Source organism: Bactrocera neohumeralis, chromosome 3 (genome assembly GCF_024586455.1).
Source record: "Bactrocera neohumeralis isolate Rockhampton chromosome 3, APGP_CSIRO_Bneo_wtdbg2-racon-allhic-juicebox.fasta_v2, whole genome shotgun sequence".
Taxonomy (NCBI): domain Eukaryota; kingdom Metazoa; phylum Arthropoda; class Insecta; order Diptera; family Tephritidae; genus Bactrocera; species Bactrocera neohumeralis.
In genome coordinates this window covers 34,706,659-34,731,704 of record NC_065920.1, presented here as the reverse complement: position 1 = coordinate 34,731,704, position 25,046 = coordinate 34,706,659, and the positions used below count along the sequence as shown (strand labels likewise).

The 25,046-nt window shown below is 36.3% G+C and overlaps 2 protein-coding genes across 2 annotated transcripts in view; one reads left to right on the top strand and one right to left on the bottom strand.

The window, feature by feature from the left end:
- Window positions 1–25,046, bottom strand: part of LOC126754039 (dual specificity protein kinase splA) — a 588,793-nt gene that overhangs the window by 398,504 nt on the left and 165,243 nt on the right. The window lies entirely within an intron of this gene.
- Window positions 18,563–19,649, top strand: LOC126754052 (angiopoietin-related protein 2-like). Its single transcript, XM_050465920.1, has 3 exons — window positions 18,563–18,792; window positions 18,844–19,371; window positions 19,425–19,649. Exons 1-3 carry the CDS (start codon window positions 18,602–18,604, stop codon window positions 19,582–19,584), a joined length of 879 nt encoding a protein of 292 aa, XP_050321877.1. The 5' UTR covers window positions 18,563–18,601; the 3' UTR covers window positions 19,585–19,649.

Genomic DNA, 25,046 nt, shown 5'->3' with positions numbered 1-25,046 from the left:
ACACACATATATCCACAACGCATATGTCAACACAAATTTGGGTTATAAAACAATAGAATATCATCATAGTAAATAAAAACTGTGTTTGACAGTTCAGAAGTGCTCCGATCATCATCAACCTTACAAGATTACTCGTCAGGTCAATCTAAAGATTTCCTGAAAGTTTTATTTAAATTTGTCCAGCGATTTTGAGCCTACTCGGAACATACAGACATACTTTCTTTTTTATACTCTCGCAACAAAGTTGCTAACGAGAGTATTATAGTTTTGTTCACATAACGGTTGTTTGTAAGTCATAAAACTAAAAGAGTCAGGTATAGGGTTATATATACCAAAGTGATCAGGGTGACGAGTAGAGTCGAAATCCGAATGTCTGTCTGTCCGTCCGTCCGTTTGTCCGTCCGCCCTTGCAAGCTGTAACTTGAGTAAAAATTGAGATATCATGATGAAACTTGGTACACGTATTTCTTGTCTCCATAAGAAGGTTAAGTTCGAAGATCAGCCCACTGCCACGTCCACAAAATGGCGAAAACCGAAAACCTATAAAATGTCATAAGTAAGCCATAATTAAAGATATTAAAGTGAAATTTGGCACAAAGGATCGCATTAGAGATGGGCATATTTGGACGTAATTTTTTTGGAAAAGTGGGCGTGGCCCCGCCACCTACTAAGTTTTTTGTACAGATCTCGGAAACTACTATAGCTATGTCAACCAAATTCTATAGAGTCGTTTCCTTCAGGCATTTCCATATACAGTTCAAAAATGGAAGAAATCGGATAATAACCACGCCCACCTCCCATACAAAGGTTATGTTGAAAATCACTAAAAGTGCGTTAACCGACTAACAAAAAACGTCAGAAACACTAAATTTTACGGAAGAAATAGCAGAAGAAAGCTGCACCAAGGCTTTTTTTTTTAATTGAAAATGGGCGTGGCCTCGCCCACTTATGGACCAAAAACCATATCTCAGGAACTACTCTACCGATTTCAATGAAATTCGGCATATAATATTTTTTTAACTCCCTGATGACACGTACGAAATATGGGTAAAATCGGTTCACAACCACGCCTTCTTCCAATATAACGGTATTTTGAATTCCATCTGATGCCTTCTCTGTATAATACATACATTAGGAACCAGTGATGATAGCGGAATAAAACTTTACAAAAATACGGTATTTGAAAAATATGTAAATGACGGATAATGAAATCTCGATTATCACTTTATCGTGCGAGAGTATAAAATGTTCGGTGACACCCGAACTTAGCTCTTCCTTACTTGTTGAAAAATGTATTAAATTTTTTTTTATAACGACATGAACTTTAAACAGAACTTATGACGCTACTAAGTAGATCAAATACGAGAAAAAAACATTAATTCGGCTTAACCAAAGTTATATGTAATACCCTTAACAGACTTATTTCTTATCGCAACTACATGTTTAACTAAATCTGAAAACGTAATGAGCCAACGGTTTGAATCCATGATTAAAAGGACTTTCAAGTCGTATTAAGTAAAGTTACTTACTGAGGAAAACTGTATGTTGATCTTGCAGCTATGTATATTTAAAGTGAACTGTTCTGAACACCCGGAGATGGTAGCATTGCCTGAAAATAATTCAAATTTTGTTAAGATATTTCCTCAAAAAATTTTATGTTTTCCATACAAGCATTTGACTTTGATATATCAGTTTGTACGGCACCAATATCCTATTGTAGTCCGATATCGGATTTCTGTTTATACAGACGAGCAGACAGACGAACTTGGCTGATATGTATACTTTATAGAGTCTCCGATGATGCCCTCTGAGTGTTAAAAACTTCGTGGCAAATTTAATATTCCCTTTTCATGGTATAATTAGAGCGAACCCAAGTAAACAAAATGTTTTAAAGCTTTCATTGACAGAGTATTTTTGGGACTAACACCTGTGTGAGTATTTTATTGCAAAAGTTGAAAGCGTATACGGAATACAAACGTACATTTGCTAGTGACGACAATCACTGAAACGTGTTTCGAAAACGTTTGTTCCAAATTTAATGGGGCGTAACACATTGCATTGCCATTTTACTGTCACTTGACGCTTATAACAATAAATAACAATTTTATAAATCAACAAGGAGCAAAGCAAAAAACGAAAAAATATCAAAGTTACCGAAAGAAAAAGTGCAATAAAAATTCGAGTGTAAAAATATACGTAGAATCGTATGAGAGTCCGAAAGAGGAAAGAGAGAGAGAGAAGGAAAAATGCCAGCCATATTCATGGCCTAAACTTTACTGCTTGCAACCAACACATTGCGCACTGCGAGGGGAGAGTACGAATGTAAGTACTTGTTCAAGTGTCTTTTGGAAGTTCAGGGACAAAATGTAACTTTCTTATTTTGATTGAAAGATAAATCGAATTTATGAATTTATTATGAAAATATAACAGCAGCAATTTCGCACAAATTTATTTATTCATGGTGTGTGCACGCAACTGTTGACACTCCCACTCCCCTACAGCGTCGCGCAACAATTCACCGGTTCTGTGCCGTCGTAATTGAAGTACCTAGCTGTTGTTGTTGCTGCTGCTATTGCAGTTACTTCTTGTTTGGCTGTTGGTTCATTGTTGTTGACTGGCTTTTATTGGTGTTGTTGATGCTGCTACATATTTGACAATCTCTCGAATGAAGGATCGAGTTTTTTGCAGCGACATTCTTTTTTCCTTTTCAGAGGATTGCTTTGAAGGGCGCTGAGTGGGCAGCTTTAAGTTGCTTATTTTCTGCTAGAAGAATGATATTACGGTTTTATGAAAATATGTTGTTTATTTTATCTAAGCTACCGTGTTTTGGTTGAATGCAATGGAAATAAGTTAAGACTTCACTTTGTTTAAATATAGCCGTCAAGTGTTCTTGGAATATTCTGAGTATTTTAAAAAATATGTTAGTGTTACTCTGAAATTCAACCGTAACTTAGATATACGAGTCAGGATAGGCCGGCTTCCTAATTTCTGACGCCAATGGAAACCTTGAGGTCCATGAGTTAATATCTAAAAACTACTTTACTAGACTACAAGTTCTGTTCCGTCCTTGCTTCGCCGCTATAATTCTATAATTGTTTCGTGATCGATCCGATGAAGCTTAGCTTGCGGTGTTCGAAGGAAATTTAATGGAGCTTTGTGCACAAATATCGATAAATGTCTGCTTGACGTGAAAATAATTTAGCCTAATATAGTGGCTATTCATGTTGGAGATCGTCATATCAATTAAAAATTAGGTTTTAACCTTAGTAGTATGGTTTCAGTGTTCCGACTGATTTGAAAAGGTTCAATCATAATTTGAGATAAGTGCATGACATATAGTACTTGACAACAACGCAATGAAGTTCTAAATTCCACGCAAGGGGAGCTGCGGGTTTAGATCCAAAATTTAGGTTTTGTTCTGCTTGTCGAGGTGGAGACTAGTTCAACAAAGTGGAAAATCGATCTAGTCGTTCTTGAGTTACGGCTTTTAATTTATTAAGCTTTAACAATAAAGTAATTCAAAGGCAAGAGTTCCACATAGATGTAATCCCTACACATTTTTCATTTACTGTTTTTAGTAAAAATATCTGGAAATGGAATATTCACATCTCGATCGACATTCTATTATTATCTTATCAGGGTAAGGTGGAACGTAGAGCTACTAGAGCCTCTCAGACGATTCTGTTTTTATGATTTCTAGGGCTTTAAAGTTAAAATTAATATTCTAGAGATATTAATTGGCAAAGAGATTTCGTAAGTGCATCTACACATGATTCTTTATTTAAATTTAGAAAAATGTCACCATCAAATTGTATCATAGTATGGAGGTCACAGCAGCATGAATTACACTCGTAAATACACATTCATACAGCCATATATCTCATTTCTCAAGTCCTAGCAGCTTCTTCAATTTGGACAGACAGCTGCCAACTGACAGAAATTAATTATAAGGATGACTCACGAAAGCTATTAATTATAATTATTTGCTTTTCAAATGAGCCAAAGCTGCCGTCTCGCTTTGGAACGTGTGTCTGTGTATTTGCATGTGCTTTGTGGCATAACTGATTGTCCTTCGCATTGAGTGGACCAGCTGTTGCAACAAAATCTCATTCTTGTACAATTGCAAATTGCTGCAACATGCAATGTACACACACGCCGCACATACTTGCAGCTACACATACACGTAAACAACTGCAATGACGAAGTGCTCTGCAGGGATGCGAACTGATACAGGAACTGGAACAAATTCTGCGAATTCATACCATGTTAGTGGTAGTAAAAAAATATCATAAATTCAATTTATCAAGTTGAATGAAAAGTCTTCGGCCTGGTCGAGATATTGAGCCACAAACCAAAAATCTCTAACCTTGCTTAGAGTACTAACCAAAACAAAGATACTGTCGCAGTTACACCAAGTGTTTAATCCAAGTGTTGTTATGATTTGTTTTTACGATAGAAATAAGTGAATTAGCGACTGCGTTGCCAGAGAAAATTTTAATTTCGAAATACGGTAGACTAGAAAAAGTCTGATAAAACCTGAATAATGGCCTGTTTCAAAGTAATAACATATGTTTTGAGGAATATTCTTTCGGTTGTTTGGAGAATCCTTAAAGTTTATATTTTTTCACTTTGCTTTATTACTATCTTAACTTAACTTGGAAAAATAGGGGAGGTTTCATTGGAACTTTACATACATTTTGTTACTTTAGCGAGTATTCTTTTGTAAGTCTCTTGATAGAAGGCCCCTAGAATAAAAACCATTTCAGATTTCTGAGATATTTCAAGGATGGTGCTGACATTAATTTCTATATTTGAACTAGTGCATTTTCCTGATGGGAAGAAATACTAATATACTAATACTACCAGCGTCTTGCTGGCCACTTTGCTGCCGGCCTGTTTGACAAGATGCCTGACAGATTCTTCAACTGAGTTGATTTTCAGTGGCTGCTGTGTCATTTATTGTGTGGCGGCGCACTCATGCACTCGTGTCAAGGAGCAAATGTTGACAACTTAAATAGAGCAGCAACAGAATGACAACACAACTAAGGCAGTATAAGAACAAGAAGAAGACGAAGTAGAACTGGCGAATGTCAAAATGGTTAAAGCAATGACTGCAATAGCAACTACAATACAAATGCCCCAACAATTACAAATACAAATACAAATGAGAATGCGATCAAATACAAACCCTAATGCACGCACTTACGAGTTTATTATATTTATATACGTATACTCCTTCATATATATAAATACATACATATATATATATAAACATGTATATGAATAAGCACAAGTGTGTGCTATTTGTATTAGTGTTGTCGCTGCAGCTTGCGAGGATGTTGCTGCATTTTAGTAGCAATTTTGCACTTTCTGTTTGCCTTGTGGTTGCTTTTAGCATTTGCAGACTACAAAAACAGCAATCATAGCAACAACAATTGTATACTCTCCACTTTGGCGATTCAGACATTTTGTTGTTGCTCTTTTCCAACTCATTTATGTGTGCGTCAATTTGTAGTTTTTGTTGTTTGCGCATTTGCTTGTTTGAGTTTACCGAGGCGCACCAAATAACAAAGGACTTTCGGAGTAGTACTCCTTGAAAGTGACTGAAGCGCAGCAGACAGTTGAGTGGCTGTCTTCTGCGTTTCTTGTCGGTGAGTTGTGCACAGGCAGTCATCAGCGTCTTGAGTGAAAATCATTGCCTTCATGCTTTCACATTCATCAGCATTTTAAATAAATTCAGTAGCTAACTTGTTTATTTGTTGTCATTTCGGGGCATATGCATGAGAATACAAACACGCATTGTGGCTATATAAATTGTGTGCAATTGCATATACTCAAGAATTAAGTTTAATTCAATTAAAAGTTGAGAAATACTGAACTTCCTGGGGGCCGTACAGGCGCCGGGAAGATCTTAGTGCACTTCTAAAATAACAATAACTAAGTGATTTTAATGTCTAAATAAAGTTCAATTTGGTTGAGGTCTGCTCTGTCATACACTCATGCAAAAATATTTCAAGTTTCTGTCAAATAAGAAACAGTACAAGTTATATGACTTCTTAAAACTATTTTTCGTTTTCTTTACCACAATGTGGTTAGCATTATATATGACTGAAATGGACTCAGCCTAAAGACCTAATGTTATATCTAAAAGGTGCCTTCCAAAGTAAACAGGACTTAAAAAAAAATAGAACAAATGCTTTTTTCGGCAAAATCAATTTATTTTATTCAAAATAGTCTTCTGCTTCAATACAGCTTCTTGCACGGTCCAAACGCATGGCGAACGAGTGTTTTAGCTCTTTGGCCGGTATGGCCGCCAGTATGCCGGTGCATGCCTTTTGAATGACCTCTACGTCTGCATAACGCTTTCCTTTCATGGGCAAATGCATTTTTCCGAAAAGGAAGAATTCGCACAGTGCCATATCAGGTGAATACGGGGAGTGGTTAATGGTTAAAATGTGATTTTTGGTCAAATAATCGGTCACAAGCGTCGATCGAATGTTGGATTCTGAGCAATTTTTGGTCGTCAGTCAATTTGTGCGGATCAAACCACTTGATGTGCAGGCGTGCACACGCCTTTCGTAAGCCCAAAAGTTCGGTCAAAATGCGATAAATCGCATGTTTTGGAGATGTTCACTTCCACTTCCATGAATTTCAATGATAATTCACGCACAGTTTTAGATAAACTATGCAAATTCAACGGTTTGCGTCCATTGGGAAAGGTTTGTTAGTTCTTTCTAGTCACGTTGCTTGATATAAAGAACCTTCAAATCATATAATTTTTTTTAATAAAAAAAAATCGAATTTAATAAAGAATTTATGTTGCTTTTAATCAATCACTCCTTCTATACGATAAATATATATGTAGTTAATGTCGATCAATTAAACCGCCATTGGCTTTTGTGCTCGCAAATGTGTATTTATGGATATTTGGTTGGCGTGCTGCCGCAACTTTTTGTCATAGGCGAGCCGTGGTGTTTTGCTTTAGTGGTCAATGATGGGTGTAAATTTAGTACACACTGCAGCCGCTTAACCGCCAATTCGAGCGTGTGAAACGTTAGACGTCGAAATTTACTCGCAACCACACATATATTTCACTACGCCTCTCAGTCCGCCGCCGCTCAAAAGTTTCGATGCCGCTTTCAGATGTTGTTGTTGCAGTGTTTGTCGATTGTGGAAATAACGGTTGTTGCTCTTGTTCGACCAAGTAAAATCACCACAGCCGTCTAATTGCACAAACGCTAAACAAGTTGCTAATTTTGCGACGCCTGCCTGGGTGCTAAGTGAAGCGTGTTCGCTTGGCCTCTACATCGTTGGTGTGCCAATAAACAGTTCAGTCACGTAAAGTCAATTCATGAGTTCCTTCTGCACGGCTGCAGAGTTTTAAAGCACTCAGCGCTCAGTATAGCAAAGTTGGCTTTTCATTGGCGTAAGGCGTAAGTGATTTGGCGTGTGGACGAACCGACACTTTGTGGTGATTAAGACTGAGAAAATTAAAAGTTGTTGATTTTGCATCTGATTGGTGAAGTGATTTGTTCCACCACTGGTGGAAAGTGATGTAATTGAGCGGAGGCTTTTTGCATCGTTTAAATTGATTTAGGAGACAGATTTTGTATTCAGACTATACATATATGTATATGTATATACATATGTATATATTTTTCAGTGGCATGTTAAACCATTAGTTTAAGATCAAAATTAAAGGAAACAATTTTAATGAAAACTATTAGATATTTGCTAAAATCTTAAGTTTAAATCAAAATTATATTTTCACTGATACCTTTATTTGATGTTACCTCTGCGAATGGCAGGCACCCTGTTTTGGTGCAGGGGTTTATGTCGCAAGGCACACTCCGCACCTCCCAACCGGTGTGAGTGGTGCTGCATTTTACTGCTTGTGGCAACCAAGAGCTTCCACCTACTTACAGGCTGATATGAGACTCCCATTTCAATTCGATGATTTGCAGCCAAGAGGTAAATTTAGCTGCATTCTAACGTGCCTTCCCAACACCGGGTGACATTGGGTAGTAGCGGTTACCTTAGGGAGTCATGGGCCTCTAGCGCGCCGGACCTTTGAGTTCCCTTGCGTAGATTAAACGGCTCACCGCGTTTAGCTAAGGGACGTATGTCGAGGATGAAGAAAACAACAGCAACCTCGGGGAACGATGAAGGACAATGGCAACAACGACAGCATTGGTGGAGGTAAGGGTTAAACGTAAGATTTGCTTTCTGGCTACCAAGCCTCTGAAAAGCGTAAAGGTGGCTATATCGCGTTCGCTGTTAAATGGAGAAGAGGGGCTTGGAGCCGTTGTCCGGTTAAGGCAACCTAGACCATTAGACGAGGCGAAAAGGCAACGCTCCGAATCCCCTCCGATTAGTGAAGGACTTCTTACTACTTCTTATCTGAATCCAACACCCTTTACCCCTTACGTTGTAACTTAAGACTTAACTGAAAATGGTACCGATCAGCTGGCTGTGACTGAGAGCATCAGATTAGTAAAAACTAAAGATTTCAGCTTCGATTTAGAAGCAAATGTGTTGAAATATTAAAAATAGCGTAAAACTTTAAATTAACAAAAATACATTTACAAGCATTATTAAAAAGTAATAAAACAAATCAAATTTCAGCTATAAGTGGTTACCTTAGCAGACATGTCGACACGGGACATCACAGTGGTGAAGATGGCCGGCAAGAAACTGCTTTTGGTCGCATTGTACTTGCCCTTCGATTCCCTATATCGCCTCCACGGAAGAGCTGAACGGGTATGCAACTAATACCCATCATACATTTTGGGTTATCTCGGACTGTAATGGCAGATGAATAGCTCTGTTTGATTACGTTAACTCGTAACCTTTAATATAGGTAACACAACCACCTTCATACCTCAGATTTAACCATATGTAATATAATTGTGTGAGGCCTAGTATTGGACTGGAAAATCTCTTTAGAACACTCGTTTTACGCAACAGGTACATAGACTTTAAATTTATTATCGATGGTATATAGCTATCGATGTATAGGAATAAGTCCAGAACAAACTGCAGCACATATGTCATCGAATTGAGCCGCTCCATAGATACTCTCTCAAACACAAACTCAGAAAAGGGAGCTAACGTGCGAAAACTAGTTTTCTGGGAAACAGCTGTTAAAAATAAACAACTCGTTTCGTCAGTCAGCATGAAATGAAACATGAAAATTGATTTTTTGACACCTAAGCCCCCTTTCCGTAGACCAGGTCACATATAGTATACCTGTGTTCATTTAGCGTAGCATAAGCGCATATATATAATTATAATATAGCACGAACTTTTTTCTTTGACTTCACAAAATCTCATCGATTTATCTCCAGTACTTTATGTGAAAATAATTTTACAAATTTATCGTGCTCTAAATTTAAACCTTCAATAATTTTAACAAAAAATAGAATTTTTACAAAATATTTATGTCACGGTGTATGCGTCTGGTCACCTTCCTAATGAACTGCTAATTTTCAAAATCGTTGATTTTGCGACATTTTCATGGACCACTTGACGTGGTTTGGCCCTTATATGACTTTTCACATAATTTGAGGTTATGTAAAAAAGTCTACTTATACAGTTAATGACAACAAGTATAGCGTAAATTTTTGTGGTGTTACCTGCCTTGCTTAAGGGTCAGTTACAATACCCTAAATTTATTAATAATAGATATGTGTGTTTGTATTTGCCATCATCTCCGTATTATCACAACAATTATTTCATTTGTTTCTTCAATTAAAGTAATAATACATACTACTTATACACGATTATCCTAGAATAAATGTTGTCACGGTTTCTATTGAATGGAATGAAAGCTAAGTTATGATGTTAGAACAGCAGGTAAAAATCTTGCCCTACGAGGTAAATCTACCTACTACTTTTGGCATAAAAAACGAGGAGGTTTGAAATATTTTTTAGTATTGAAGCCTAACTGTGCCGAGAAAGTCCTTTTTAAAAATTCGCATTTATCATAATTAAATCAAAATGTGCCCAAATATCCCAAACTATATGCTTTGCAAGCAGCAGCCACCACCTCCCGAACAACCGTTGAGATCCGTAACCCAGATGCAACGAGTATTATATTTTTTCCATAACAGTAGGGAAGTGTATAGTTACAGCGCTGGGCCACGTACATCTATGATATTTGTTCTGAGACATGTGCACATCAGAAATCCTGGTGAATATTGATGGAAGCGCGATGAACATGGAAATCGGAACCATACAAAATATAGTGCAACGACGAAAGAGTTGATGAGACCCTGTAATATAATTGATTGTTATTTACTTATAAGGTTATGTGTTTCACTAATTAAATAAATTCTTAAAATGTAATATTATTTCTTGCATGCTTATATTTTGGTTTTTGACCAGTGTAGTTAATTTTTGAAAACAAAGGAAATCATATGGATATAGGGTATATAAGTATATATAAATACTCAGGATAGCGAGACAAATGAAAATAAAAAACCACAATTGAAGGTATATACAAGTATAGAACTGTAATTTGTACAGGGGGTTGCAGTAACAAGAGGTACCTTCAAACTGAAAAGTTTGAAAAAAGAGTGTCTCCACACTCTCTAAAAAGTTTAATGCATATATCTTCCAAATCAGTCGCACTGTAAAACTGAATGAAATCAGATGATAGCTCCACAAATCTCGCTACCTACTCGACTGATTTCAATTAATTTCGGCAAATAGAATTCTTCTAACATTCTTATATTACAGGGTGAAAATGAAAGTTAAATATAACAAAATTTGCAATCCTTTTGATTTTTTCACTTTTGTATGCAATTAAAGAGGTAATTAATATCTCGAGATAAAACTTTGCACGAATAGTGCCTTTGAAATAAACCACCTTACGACCAAAATTTTCCACATGGAATCAAAACAGTTTAAGCCCTTAGGTACCGAATGACTGGACCCCTTTACCCATAGTTAACTTTTTACCAAAAATATCGGTCAAGGCATCAGATATATGTACAATTGAAATTCAGAGAGAATCTCTCCACGATAATGAAATGTCTGTTCGTAAAAAATGAGTTGAATTCGGTCAATACTTTCCTTAGCCCCTTAACAAATAGATTTTCGAACTTCTGTTTTAGTTTAGAGCATATATCGGCCAGTATGTGAGTTACCTCAATGAAAATAAGATTGCGTGTTTTGATCATAATAAAGTATCTATGTGCCTAAAATGATTAAAATTGGGTGAAAAATTGACATATCCCTTATATAACTAATATCAGTATTTTCGAACATCCGGCTGACTTTACTCCATATGGTTGGTGATTGTATGTGGGGTACTGTGGAACCCTGGGAACATTTATTTAGTATGTGGCATTTTAATTATATGTATGGTTGGCAAAAAAATACATAAAATTAATACTATGTTCGGACCGACATTGAAAACATTTTGAAAACATATTTGTATGTTGTGGAATCTAAGTCGTTCGGACCGACAATGTGTGTTTTCGATGAGTTTTCACTGACAACTATCAATAGCGGCATTCTCTTGCTCTTGCAAGATTGCACGATGACACAAAATGCAAAAATCCTACACCGAAATATGAAAGGCCAAGATAGCACCCATTGCAGAATCTAGTGATATATGACGGCACGAAAATAAACGTGGGGTTTGGTCTGATATACATTATTTATAGCCATTGCAAATAATTTTCTGCGTGTGTTTGTTGTTGTGCCGTTGCACCAAGAGGAAAATTCTGCAATTTTTGCACCGTTCAAGGTTTTGCAAGAGCAAGAGAATCTCCCTAATATGAGAATATCAAGCGACAGCTGTTTTTGTATATGGAATGTAAACAAATACCAAGTGACAATTTAGGGCCGGCAAAATATGTCTTCCAAAAACATCGATTGAACTAGAGCAGGCACCGATTATAATGAGTGGAATGTAAGTTTTCAAGTAGTTTTCAGCGCAAACTGTGTTTTCGTTTGACAGATTTTACATGAACAAAAACACAAGTTTTCGTGCGAAAACCAGTTTTTCCCACGAAAACATGTTTTCGTTGTCGGTCCGAACATAGTATAAGATTTTAAGAAGTTTTATGGCGAATATGTCAGTGAGTGAGTATTATTTATATACCAAATTGATTTAAAATATGTTCTTAAGTATACCTGAGCAATGACAAAGTTAACGAAATAAGTCCGTTCCTTTGTCTGTCTCCATTATTCCCCATAAAATTATTTCCGTTGATCCGCCTTTATTTTCACCGTTCAGGTTGCATATTTTAAATAAACAAGCTTTCTTAAAAATTGTGTGGTTCAGAGCTGAATTAGAGAGGAGTTTTTGTAGACCTTGGCTTTAGCCTCATATCCCTAATATATTGAATTCCGATTCGTTGGTTGACCGTTTCCACATAAAGTCATTATATTCAATTTAGCCTCTTAGTTCGAATTAATGGCACATATTACATGCATCTGATTTGAAGCTTATAATTTTGGCTGACAGGAACTAAGAGATAACAGTAAAGCTAAGTCTAAGTTTATGGCTTTCTTTTTAAAGTAATAATAACCTAAAATTGAAAATTTAATCGCGTTTTATTCGAACAATGGGCGTTTAATTGTGTTGCAACAATTTTTATATGAAGTTTTGCCTGAAGGAATTTCCCGTGCTTCCAAGCGAATAATAATGCTTACAGCAGATAGGTCAGCTAATACTGCTCTGTACCAGTTAACTGCAGAAATCCAAAGTTCGTTGGATGGAGGGAGGGGGCGCCTAATATGTCTCACGAAAGCTTGCAAAGAGCACTGGTGAAAATGAATGTGGCAGCACCGGTGCGCCGATGGATAGGGGCGCTACTACACTAGGTTAGCAGAAACCATAGTAGGGGATACTAGGATTCGTCTCGACTCAACAAGAGTCGAAAGCATACAATGCTTCAAATTACAGCAGAAGCGTTTGGCAGAGGGAAAGTAATCACATCCGAAAAAATAAAGGCCTAAAGTGATGAAACATCATTGGTTCTTTTCCAAAGGGACGGCATAGCTGAAGTGTTTTGCTATAAGTGAACTTCTAGAGATAAACCACTAACGAAACTATCGCAGTGAAAGCATCGCCATACTCAGCGATAGTGATGGACACTTAAAGCGATCTCTGCTTTGAGATTAAATCGCTGCTGGTGCAGCAGTGTACAGAACAGCTGAAAAGCCAATCAGGTCGTAACTACGTGTACCTTATCTTGGTGCCAAGTCACAAGGGTATAGCCAGGAATGAACTGGGTGACGAGCTTGTCCACTCTGCAGCATACCACCAGAATGCTAAGACCGGAACCCCATATAGCGGTTGATCCTCACAACATTAAGGAGCTGCTCCGCGAGAAGGCAAGAGTTGACAGAGGGAAGTATTGACAGCAATTCCGTGGTATGCGCCAGGCTAACCTCAGTAAGTTTGAGTTTTGATTGCCGGGTGCCATATGATTTATTATCATAGCAAAAGCCTGAACCTTGTTTGTCTTATTAAAACTATAAGTTCAAAATATTTGACTAAATCCCTCTAAGTGGTGTCCACTAACTGATAGTAGAATTAGAAGAGAATATATTCGCAAATCTCTAAGAGGTAAAAATTGCACAAAATCACCAATCATTATAACCGACATGCCACCAGCAATGAACTCATTAGATAAATAAGACACTTGTTGGTTAGACTGGTGCTCTTACAGAAAATAATGTCTCAACCGCTACTAAACGAATACTTCATTTGAATCTGCTTTAGTTTGACAACACGAAATCGAGAAGTCTTTAACAGGTGTACCGGTATGAAGTGATCGTTAAGACACAAATGTGTTGCTGGGGGATATTTGTCGTGAAGGAGCCCTAATTTCTATTCTGTTTTGTTGGCATGACATCTATCAAACATATTCAATATCATTACAGTCACTGAACAAACAACATTGAAAATATTAAATTTTGTACACATGAAAACATCAACATTATACTCGTATCTGTTGGTATCTGGTTATCACGCTCTATCTGAAGCATTATACAAAAGATAGTTTCAACGTTTCAGAGATTATGATTTTGATATCATTTCCCACGAACATGGAATTAACCAAAAAAGTTTAAAGACGCCAAACTGCAAGCAATATTGGATGAAGATGGTACTTCTAATCGAAAGCAAATTACAGCCGTGTTAAATGTAGCACAACAAAAAAATTCAGACCTTTTGATAGCTATGGAAATATATAAAAAGTGTGAAAAATGGGTGCCACATGAATTGAAGTAAAGACAAATGGAAAACTGAAAAAACACTTGTGAAATTTTGCTTGAAAGACACGAAAGAAAATCAGCTTTGCATCGAATTGTCACTGGCGATGGAAAATTGATTTATTCTAAGAAACCAAAACGGGAAAATCATGGGTTAATCCAGGACAGCCATTAGTATTGACTGCAAAAACAGATCGGTAAGAAGGCTCCGTGTTTGGTTGGATCAGAAGGGTGTGGTATATCATGAGCTTTTAAAACCTTGTGAAACTGTTAATACTAATCACGACAGATGACAAATTATCAGGTTCAGGATACAATCAAAGTACTTGGCTGGGAGCTGCTACACCACGAGCCGTATTCACCAAACTTAGCCCCTTCCGATCATCATTTGCTTTCATGGATGGACACGCATTGGCCGAGCAGCATTTCGATTATTGCACAGAAGTCGAAAATTGGGTGCCTGATCGGTTTGCTTCAAAAGACGAACATTACTATTGGCATGGCATTAACAAATTGCCAGAAATGTGGTGTATGTACATATGTTCGCATTGCCTGTATTGGAAAGGTGGAACTCAATGGAGCAATATATTGCTTCTTATGCAGACACGAGTATTTCTGTAAATTATATATGTAAATATGTATGTGATCTATATTTCCTTATAAGTATCATCGTTTTTCAAATTTCAAACAAAGGTTTTATTATATAGATTTTGTGCAGTGATTCGGTTTCAACCTCAAAACTGTAGAACATTACCAACATTTACAGTATTATCCAAAGTTATATCGACCTTTCTTTGTCATTCAGCTGGTGATTTAAGGTCAATTTGTGAAAAAACATATGCTTTTTTTAATTTTCTGTGACTAAAAAAACAATGATTCCTTAAATTAGTGACAACATTGCTGTATAAAATAAAAGAACAATGGAAAAGTATGGTTATGGACGGAATTATTCATAAGTTGTTCAGAAAAAGTGTGTCTACGATTCGAAGAAAATGTGTTGAAATTTTTAAATGTACATATATGTATAGTATATAGGTTAGGCTACATAAAAATTAGTAATAACTTAAATATTAACAAAAATACATTGGCCAGCATAATTCAAAGGCACTTCCCTTTAGCATTTTTGACCGCACCTTACAGAAAGTACGCAAATCAAATGCATGAAGTTTACTCGTATCTATGTATATAACAACATATTATCTTCTGTAAAACATGTCAGTCCAAAACCCATGTTTATTTTCGTGCAATGAAACGTAAAAATATAATTGCAACCCTGTTTTAGCTGTCATTTTACATAAAGACCTATCACGCCGTTAAATTGTTGAGGAAGGTAAGTCTTCAATAGATTTTATAATTTTTATTTAAATTATAAGGATTGGTTACAGTTTTTTTTTGTTTTTTAAGAATGAATGCAGAAGGTGCCCCAATTCACAATAGTTTACAATAAATTGACGGAATCAGCGTGATTAGATTTTGCGGTGGGTGCTCTCGTGCCCTTGCATATTTCGGTATAAGATTTTTGCATTTTGTGTCATCGCGCAATCTTGCAAGAGCAAGAGTTATTTGAAAATATTTACATAACACCACTACACACACATGTACTTATACGTATATACTCTTTTCGTTATAATAGGTTGTCAAAAAAGTCTTGCGGTATTTTCGCTAGTTGGCGCTGAAAGCGCGTAGTTCTAGTTTTATACGTCGCATCTGGTCATGCTATACCTTTTTGGAAAGCTCATTTCACGCACTAACACGTGTTTGATTGATTGTCGTTTCTTTTAAGTCGTTTGTGAGTTATAGTGTCGCAAACATGGAGCAAAATAAAGAGAAAATACGGCATATTTTACAGTACTACTACGGTAAAGGCAAAAATGCTTCTCAAGCCGCCAAAAAAATTTGTGCAGTTTATGGACCCGATACAGTTTCCATTTCCACCGCACAACGATGGTTTCAACGTTTTCGTTCTGGTGTAGAGGTGGTCGAAGATGCGCCACGCTCCGGAAGGCCTGTCGTCGAAAATTGCGATAAAATCGCTGAATTGGTCGAAAGAGACCGGCATAGTAGTAGCCGTAGCCATTTTATTTCAAAAACAAAATAATAAACGGTCTTTTTTTTGAATATAATAAATAATGCTAAAATACCACTGAAGTTATAATTGGGAGCAATATATGCAGATTAAAATGTTAATAAATCCAATCAGATCCATAACTGAAAGTGCTAAGTTTGGAGCTGCGTGGCTTGATAGAGAACTTGAAATATATGCTGCATTCAGCTCCAACTGTGATAGGATTGATATACTTTCCTCGGTTTATCCTCCAAGGTTTCCAACATAGAACAAATTGTAACTGGAAATATAAGGATCCAGCGGGAAAAGCAACGATACTCATCGCAGCCGTGTGCAAATTTGAACTTACATATAAGTATGTGAGTAAATGAGAGAGCGTAATTTTCTTATAACGGTGCATATTTGTGCTTAGAATAAATAAAACCGGGCGAAAACTCGCCCTAGACCCCATATAACTAACAAGCCTTATGGACCTGAAGGTACTTCTTTGGCTTTAAGGGGGTATTCTCATGTAATCACTTCGAAATATCGATTTTTTTATTTTGACAGAAAAACCTATTGAAAACAAGCTGTGAAAAATTCAGACCGAAATTCATATCATTTGATAAGTTACAGCTCATAGTCGCCGACGTGTCGTAAGCGACTGTCTGCCAGGCGCCATGACAAGTCTGCAGCTACAGTTTCTAAACGCATTTTTCTCGAATCATCATTTTCTGAAACTGTCATGGTCCTAAAAAAAAAGTATTCAACCGATTGCTTTAAAATTTACATATGTTCTTCTACTCATTTATAGTTATCGTCCCTACCAGAATTGTTTATTTTCGAAAATATTTTCATTTTTTTTTAAACGATGTTTAACGAAAAAAAAAACAAGATTTTTGTGACTTTTTTTTGAAGTTCTACATTTTTTTTAATGAAATTGATTATATTTGGTAGGCACGGTAGCCACAGGACTACTGAATAATAATCCATTCGACTTTTTTATTTCAGACAACATGAACAGCCGCTATCACTATCACCAAGTGAACTACTTTTTTTTTGTTGGGGACTACTTTGATTTAAAAAAAAAATATATTAAAAATGTAAAAAACGAAAAAAATGTTTTTTTTTTGTACATTTCAAAATACAAATAAAAGCATATTAAAAATTTAAATGATTGAATTTTTTTGTCGCATAAAAAAATTTTCCTAAAAAGTGGTAAAATGTATGCGTTCACATGAGAGTACCCCCTTAATACCCGAACTTAGCTGTCCTTTCTTGTTCTTCTACACAACTTAACGACGGCCTTACCAGTATTACTATAACTGTAAAGAGAAATGGACACCTAATGCGATCTAAAATGTAATAAAAGCAATTATAGCACTTAAATGTCTATGTATGTATATTTTATCCCCAAGTTAAAAGTGCTGATCGACACTTTTTCTTTGATCTCACATTGGCATCTCATAAGTTTGCGATTACATGGGGCAACTTTAGTTGCTAATTCTCGGGCGATTCTCTTTTACTGTCGCCCATTACCTTCACACGAGCAACTTGTGTTGCGCAACTCTGCTCGAGTTTTTTTCTCATTCTCTTTCACTTTACTTTAACCCATTGTCTACTCTTTACTTTAACCCATTGTCGCTTCTTTTTCCTTATAGGTATTTGGGCCACTCTATCACATATGTATATTAATCAGCTCTGTCATTTAAGAAATACATTTTATTTATTAAAACAAAGATTTTTACTATCGTCTGAATCAATTTGTATGGCTTCCTCCATACATTTCACAATATCTTTAATTAATTCGATTTTTTCGTCATACTCCATTTTCTAAAATATTTATATTATATTATGTATATTTGTATACATATTTGCAAATTACTTACCAAAAGATGAAATTCAATTTTTTAAATATATTCAAAATATTAATTTCAAAAAAATATACGCAAATGCAACTATGTACTACGAAAGAAAGAACACGAATGCCGAAAAACGTCGCAGCGAACTGCTATGAATAAGAACACAAAGCGAGTTGCTGAACACTGGAAACTCGGCGCGATTCTCCTCTCCTCGTCGCCCCCTCGCCTATAAACTAAGAGTTGCCGCAACAAAAGTTGCCGTGTGTAATAAGGCTCTAAGCGGCTAACGCAATGTTGTGGAGTATTTTTAAGTAAATATTTGAATAAGAGTTTGATAGCTTGGCACAAAGTAAACAATAAGTATACTTATAAATTATATTAAATTGGAAATAAAGATCAGTTTGACGGAAAGGTTTGCCAGTTTTAATTCGGCAACCGAACTGTTCGTGCACTTAGCAGAAAAATGTTTCGCTTTGTTTTCATTATGTCGCTGTATTATATTTTAAGTTTTCAAATAAGATTTTCCTTCAGTCAAAGTAAGGATACGAATAAGATTTGCGATGGCAATTGTGATGTGCAAATAGATATCGTTGCAAAATTCATAAAAATTCTCAGCTTCCCATCGAACATCGATAAGCAGTTAGCTTCGAATCAGTACAAATGATTAATGTGTTATGGAAAAATTCTCATAAGTGATTATTTCAGAACATCCAAATGGTCTAGTTGTATGGAAGCAGCAGCAAAAAGCTGGAGGAGTGGTATTTACAAAATTCAGTTAGAAAAGATTAATATCACCGACTTCGAGGTATTTTGCGAAGAGGACGTTGATTTCGGGGGATGGATAGTCATTCAACGACGCCAAAGTGGCTCGGTTGATTATTATAGAACTTGGGATGACTATAAAGAGGGATTTGGTGAGTTAAGGGGTAACTATTGGATCGGTTTGGAGAAATTGTACGCGCTCACTAATAGTTGTGAACAGGAGTTGTATATTCAAATGAAAACACGTGAAGGGGAAAAATACTATGCAAAATATGCAGAGTTTCTTATTGGTGACGAGTCAGAGAGCTACGCTTTAAAGAAACTGGGTATTTATAATGGGAGCGCTGGCGATTCCTTAAAGTATCATTCGGGAAGGAAGTTTTCAACTTATGATCGTGATAATGATGATTCTGCAGATAATTGTGCAAATAAATATAAAGGTGGCTGGTGGTTTGGCAGATGCTATGCAAGGTAAGTACATTTTGCTTGTCAGCGTTTGTGATGATCTACCTTCTATTTATTAGTCATTTAAATGGAGTCTACGAGGATGATAAGTTGGGTCTGAACTGGTTTGAGATTGACACCGATGATTCGCTATCATTTGCGCAAATGATGATACGTCCAACTCAAAATTGCTGGAAACGGTTAATGTTGAGCAATTTACATCGAGCAAGCTTCCGTTAACCACTAATCTTCTTACCTACTGAATTATCGAAATTAATTAACCAATAAACTTAAATTCAAATATATCTATTATAATTTATCCTTTCATAGTCTACCGATGCAGCCGAATGATTTAAGAGTGGGAGTTCGATGTTCTGTAGTTAATCAAAAATTAGCATATGCCTATATGGCAAATAGTAATGAGTGAGTACCATACATTACTCAGACAATGAATCACTTTAAATTAGAAAAAACCGCTAAATTTAAACCGTTTTAATATTCTTTTAATCTTTATACATATTTTAAATTTAATCAGAAGGTACAAATATTTTCTATATTTCTTGCCATGTATGAACATTTTTTCTCAATTTTTAATGTCATATTTTTAAATACCGATGAATGTAGTCTCGAATGCAAAAACCGATTTGAAAAGGATACACTTCTAACTGTCAATTTGATATAAATTTCGATCAAACAATCGAAGAAATTAAATTTATGTAGATAAGTATGAGATAATACTACCACATATGTCCCCTTATGGCGAATAATTGGAGCAGACACATCCGAATAGGCGAGCTCCATTCTCATATATCTACAAGACGAGTGCGTTGACCTTAAGGCTATTTTCCCCCATTTTATGTTTAAGGCATTATTTACAAATATTTGCGTTTAATAACTATATTAGCATTTAATAATAATTGGCAATTTCTTAGAGAACGATCGCAATCAAGGGCTCGTATGGAAAACTTTCGCATTTGACGTGGTATCTTCACGAAATTTGACATGGATTATTGCTTAAGGTAATAACATAATCTCCGAAAAAATTGTTCAGATCGGATTACTATAGCATATAGCTTCCATAAAAACTGGACACATAGTTACTAAAAAAAATGCAACTGTGAAGGGTATATTAGCTTCGGTGCAGCCGAAGTTAACGTTTTTTCTTGTTTTCTAACTTTTCGGTGAGACTATGTGGTTTACTTTTTGTGATCAAGTTGCCATGTAAATTTTTCTGAAACTAAAATTTGTAAAGTGATTATTGATAACATATAGTACGAGCGCCAAGGTTAACTAATTATACTCTTGCAACGTGTTGCTTCAGAATACAAGGTGTTTTCAAAGTAAACAGGACTTCTTGAATCTAGTGCCCCTGGTGACGCCATATATACATATGTCGACTGGTGCGTTGGAATCTGCTATCTCTATCGATTGTCCAGTGAGAATTTCATGACGTTTTATATATTGGAAGTGAAGTTATTGCGTTTTAAGTGTCAGTATGTTTGTGTCATCGGTGCGAAAATGAGCTTCGAACAAAGAGCCAACATTAAATTTTGTTTCAAATTTGGTAAAGCTTTTACGGAAACGTTTCAATTGATGAAACAAGTTTATGGCGATGATTGCATCCCGTAGCAGAGTGCACGAGTGGTTTCAACGATTTCAAAGTGGTCATGAGGGCATAAATGACGATCAACTTGTGGGCCAATCAAAATCCGTGATCACCGGAAATTCCATCGAAACTGTGCGAGAATTCATCAAAAATCAACCGAAATCATCATTGAAATTCATAGTTTGAATAAAATAACTTGATATTGCCGAAAAACCATTTGTTCTGCTTTCTTTTACTTTGTAACGCACCTTGTATATATACTTAGCACTTTCTTACTTGTTTTTGAGATGGTTTACGGTTTCAATCGACAGAAGTTTACTAGCCTTCATAGCAGATGATGAGATAATATTTAGGAAGTAAGGAAGTAAAAAGTTCGAATGTAAACAAACGTTTTAAGTGTCAACAGGAAATGAATTGAGAATTCAAAATTTTATGAAAAGGTAGTCCATTACATTTGAATTGTGGATAACTCCATATAATATCTTATCACATAAATATTATAGGTCGTACGCTCGATTGGTTTCATTACTTTAATGTGAGTCGCATCCGCATGATTTAAGTATGGATGTGTTTGTATTAAAGTATTATTGATAAGTATATGGGTGATGGTGTATTTTGTGAACAGGCTTGACACATTTTAGGCATGAAACTCTATTGTACCCATATTTTTTCTTTACTTCACTATACTAGCATATCTTACATACTACCGTTATCAAATAGAAAGGTGAATTTTGTCCAATTCATCTCCTTCAAAATAATCCCCTCCCGCTGCAATACACTTATGCCATCGAATTTTCCAGTCATAATAGCATTTGGAAAAATCCTCAGAGCCTTCTTCGATTCAGCTTTTATATCCTCAATTGAATCAAAATGGTGTCTTCGGAATGGTCATGTGAATTTGCTGAATAGCCAGAAGTTACACGAAGGTAAATCAGGCAAATACGGTGGGTGCGGAAATGAAAATGTGGCGAAATTATCACGAGTAGCCAATGCAGTATGAGATGATGCGTTATCACACTTCTTTGTTCAATTAATTCAGACATAGTAAAAATCGCAGAAATCACTTTTAAATAGTATATGGGAGTTTCAAGATTTATAATCTGATTTCGACATTTTTTAGACGTGAGATTATAACAACGGCGAATTTGCTTAATTTACTGAGTACTCGTGAGAACTAAAGTTTGTTGGAAAAACGAAAATTAGTATATGTAGTATATGAGAGTTGGGGTAATATCGATTCGAATTTATCTATTTTGCCAATACCACCTACTCTAACATGCCACATACTAAAAACCAATCATATAGAGTAAAGTCAGACGGGTGTTGCAACATCCTGATATTATGTAGTTACATATACTATATAGTGTCTAGGTCAAGTTTGCGCTCAAATTTATCTAGTTTGTGCACAAAAATATACTGCTACTAGTAAACACGCTCTCTAATGTCCACTGAGATAACTCATATATTGGTCGATATATGTGGTACAAAGTCCCTCGTAAGTTCGAAAATCTTTATATTAGGTATATGGGGGCTAAGGAAAGTATTGTCCAGATTTCATTAATTTTTGGCATACGGACATACTATTGTGAGAGAACGATTATCCTTCAATTTCAAATATAAATCTCACACATTGGCCGACATTTTCGATCATAGGTGCTGGAGTCCAAACGGGCGGACGAAAGCATACCCAACGATTGGAATTTAAGTGTGCTCGCCCAATCCACAAAAAGGGAGACCCCACAATCTGCGCCAATTACCGTGGGATTAGCCTCCTCAACATCGCGTATAAGGTTCTATCGAGCGTATTGTGTGAAAGATTAAAGCCCACCGTCAACAAACTGATTGGAACTTATCAGTGTGGCTTTAGACCTGGCAAATCAGCAACCGACCAGATATTCACCATCCAAATTTTGAAAAAACAAACACACACACTCTTCGTCGATTTCAAAGCTGCTTTCGACAGCACGAAAAGGAGCTGCCTTTATGCCGCGATGTCTGAATTTGGTATCCCCGCAAAACTAATAAGTCTGTGTAAACTGACGTTGAGCAACACGAAAAGCTCCGTCAGGATCGGGAAGGACCTCTCCGAGCCGTTCGAAATCGAGGTTTCAGACAAGGCGACTCCCTACCGTGCGACTTCTTCAATCTCCTGCTGGAGAAAATAATTCGAGCTGCAGAACTTAATCGAGCTGGTACAATCTTTTATAAGAGTGTACAGCGGCTGGCGTATGCCGATGATATTGAAGGAAGGAAAGCAAATGGGTCTGGCAGTGAACGAGAGCAAGGCGAAATATCTCCTGTCATCAAACAAACAGTCGTCGCACTCGCGACTTGGCTCCCACGTCACTGTTGACAGTCATAACTTTGAAGTCGTAGATAATTTCGTTTATCTTGGAACCAGTGTAAACACCACCAACAATGTCAGCCTGGAAATCCAACGCAGGATAACTCTTGCCAACAGGTGCTACTTCGGAGTGAGTAGGCAATTGAGAAGCAAAGTCCTTTCTCGACGAACAAAAACCAAACTTTATAAGTCACTCATAATTCCCGTCCTGCTATATGGTGCAGAGGCCCGGATGATGACAACAACATTGACATAGTTCATCGAATTAAAAGACAGCGGCTACGCTGGCTAGGTCATGTTGTCCGAATGGACGAAAACACTAAAGCTCTGAAAGTATTCGACGCTGTACCCGCCGGCGGAAGCAGGGGAAGAGGAAGACCTCCCCTTCTTGGGAAGGACCAGGTGGAGAAGGACCTAGCTACGGTTGGAATATACAATTGGCGCCACGCAGCGAAAAGAAGAAACGACTGGCGCGGTGGTGTTAACTCAAAGTGTAAACACAATGACTGCGACAGACTGCAGCAGCACGACAGTGAACTGAAAACGTCGTTGTGCATCTTACTACATGTACATTTTGAGAAGCAACAACAACACAATGGCCGGCATGTACACAAAACAACGCAGTTGTCCATTTTGTATGTATGCACACAATTTCGTTGCGGCCATACTAATTCCTTTCACTTCAATGAAACTTTAATATTTTGTTCAAAGTGAAATTTTTTATGCAAAAAATAAGTAAATAGGTCAATATTTTTGCTTTAAATTATCAATTGTTATTACAAATGATATAATAGAGCTATAATATAGCTATTTTATGCTTTTATTTATAAAATAACGTCAAGTTTGTTAGAGCTGTGAATAATTTTACGTTTTACATATTAGTGGCATCCCCACTCTACCTCCTCTTTCTATCTTCCATTCTACTCTCAACTCTACTGTCGTCCTACTGTCGTTGGCAAAAATAGGAGGATATTGAAGTTAGCGAGAACGACAACTGTCGGCCTGCAGTCGTGTAGTCGTGCAGCTGACAAAATAACACTGCCCTTAAGAACGTGTGCATTTTAATATTTGACAGATGTAGTTTGCAGTCTGTCGCAGTCATTGTGTTTACACTTTCAGCTTTAACACTACCGTACTTTATTATAAAGTATTTTACGTTATTTCAGGTAATTGTACTCTATACTTTATGAGAACAATAAAGTTCACAAAAATACTTTATTTCGCATGATTTGATTTCTTTGAGATTTTGAAAAGTTTAGTCGATGAATTTGTTATACGAAATTTATAGATTGGTGATTTATATTATTAGGTACAATTTCTGAACGCTACCTAACCTCAAATGTCAATGATGTCAGCGTGTCAATCATTATCACAATAATTTGTTTGTTTTGTGCAAAGCGGTTGAGTGCAATTTTATTAGAATACGATATAAAGTTTTATAGATTTATGCTATAGTACATTATGGATAAGAATACTCCACAAACACCTGCAAAACGCAATTTCGATAGTGAAACGGATAAAATGGATATTGAATATACTACACCAAAAAATGTTTAAAAAAAGATAATACGACAAAACAGAAAAATAAACGATTGCAGAAATATAACCACATTGGGAAATCGAACATGGCGATTGGTTAATTAATGATCCACTAAACGAATATAATGCAAAATGCAAATTATGTGGAATTACAGCTATAAAATGATCTGATTTTATTTAAAATAACTATGCTGTGGAATTACAGCTATATCG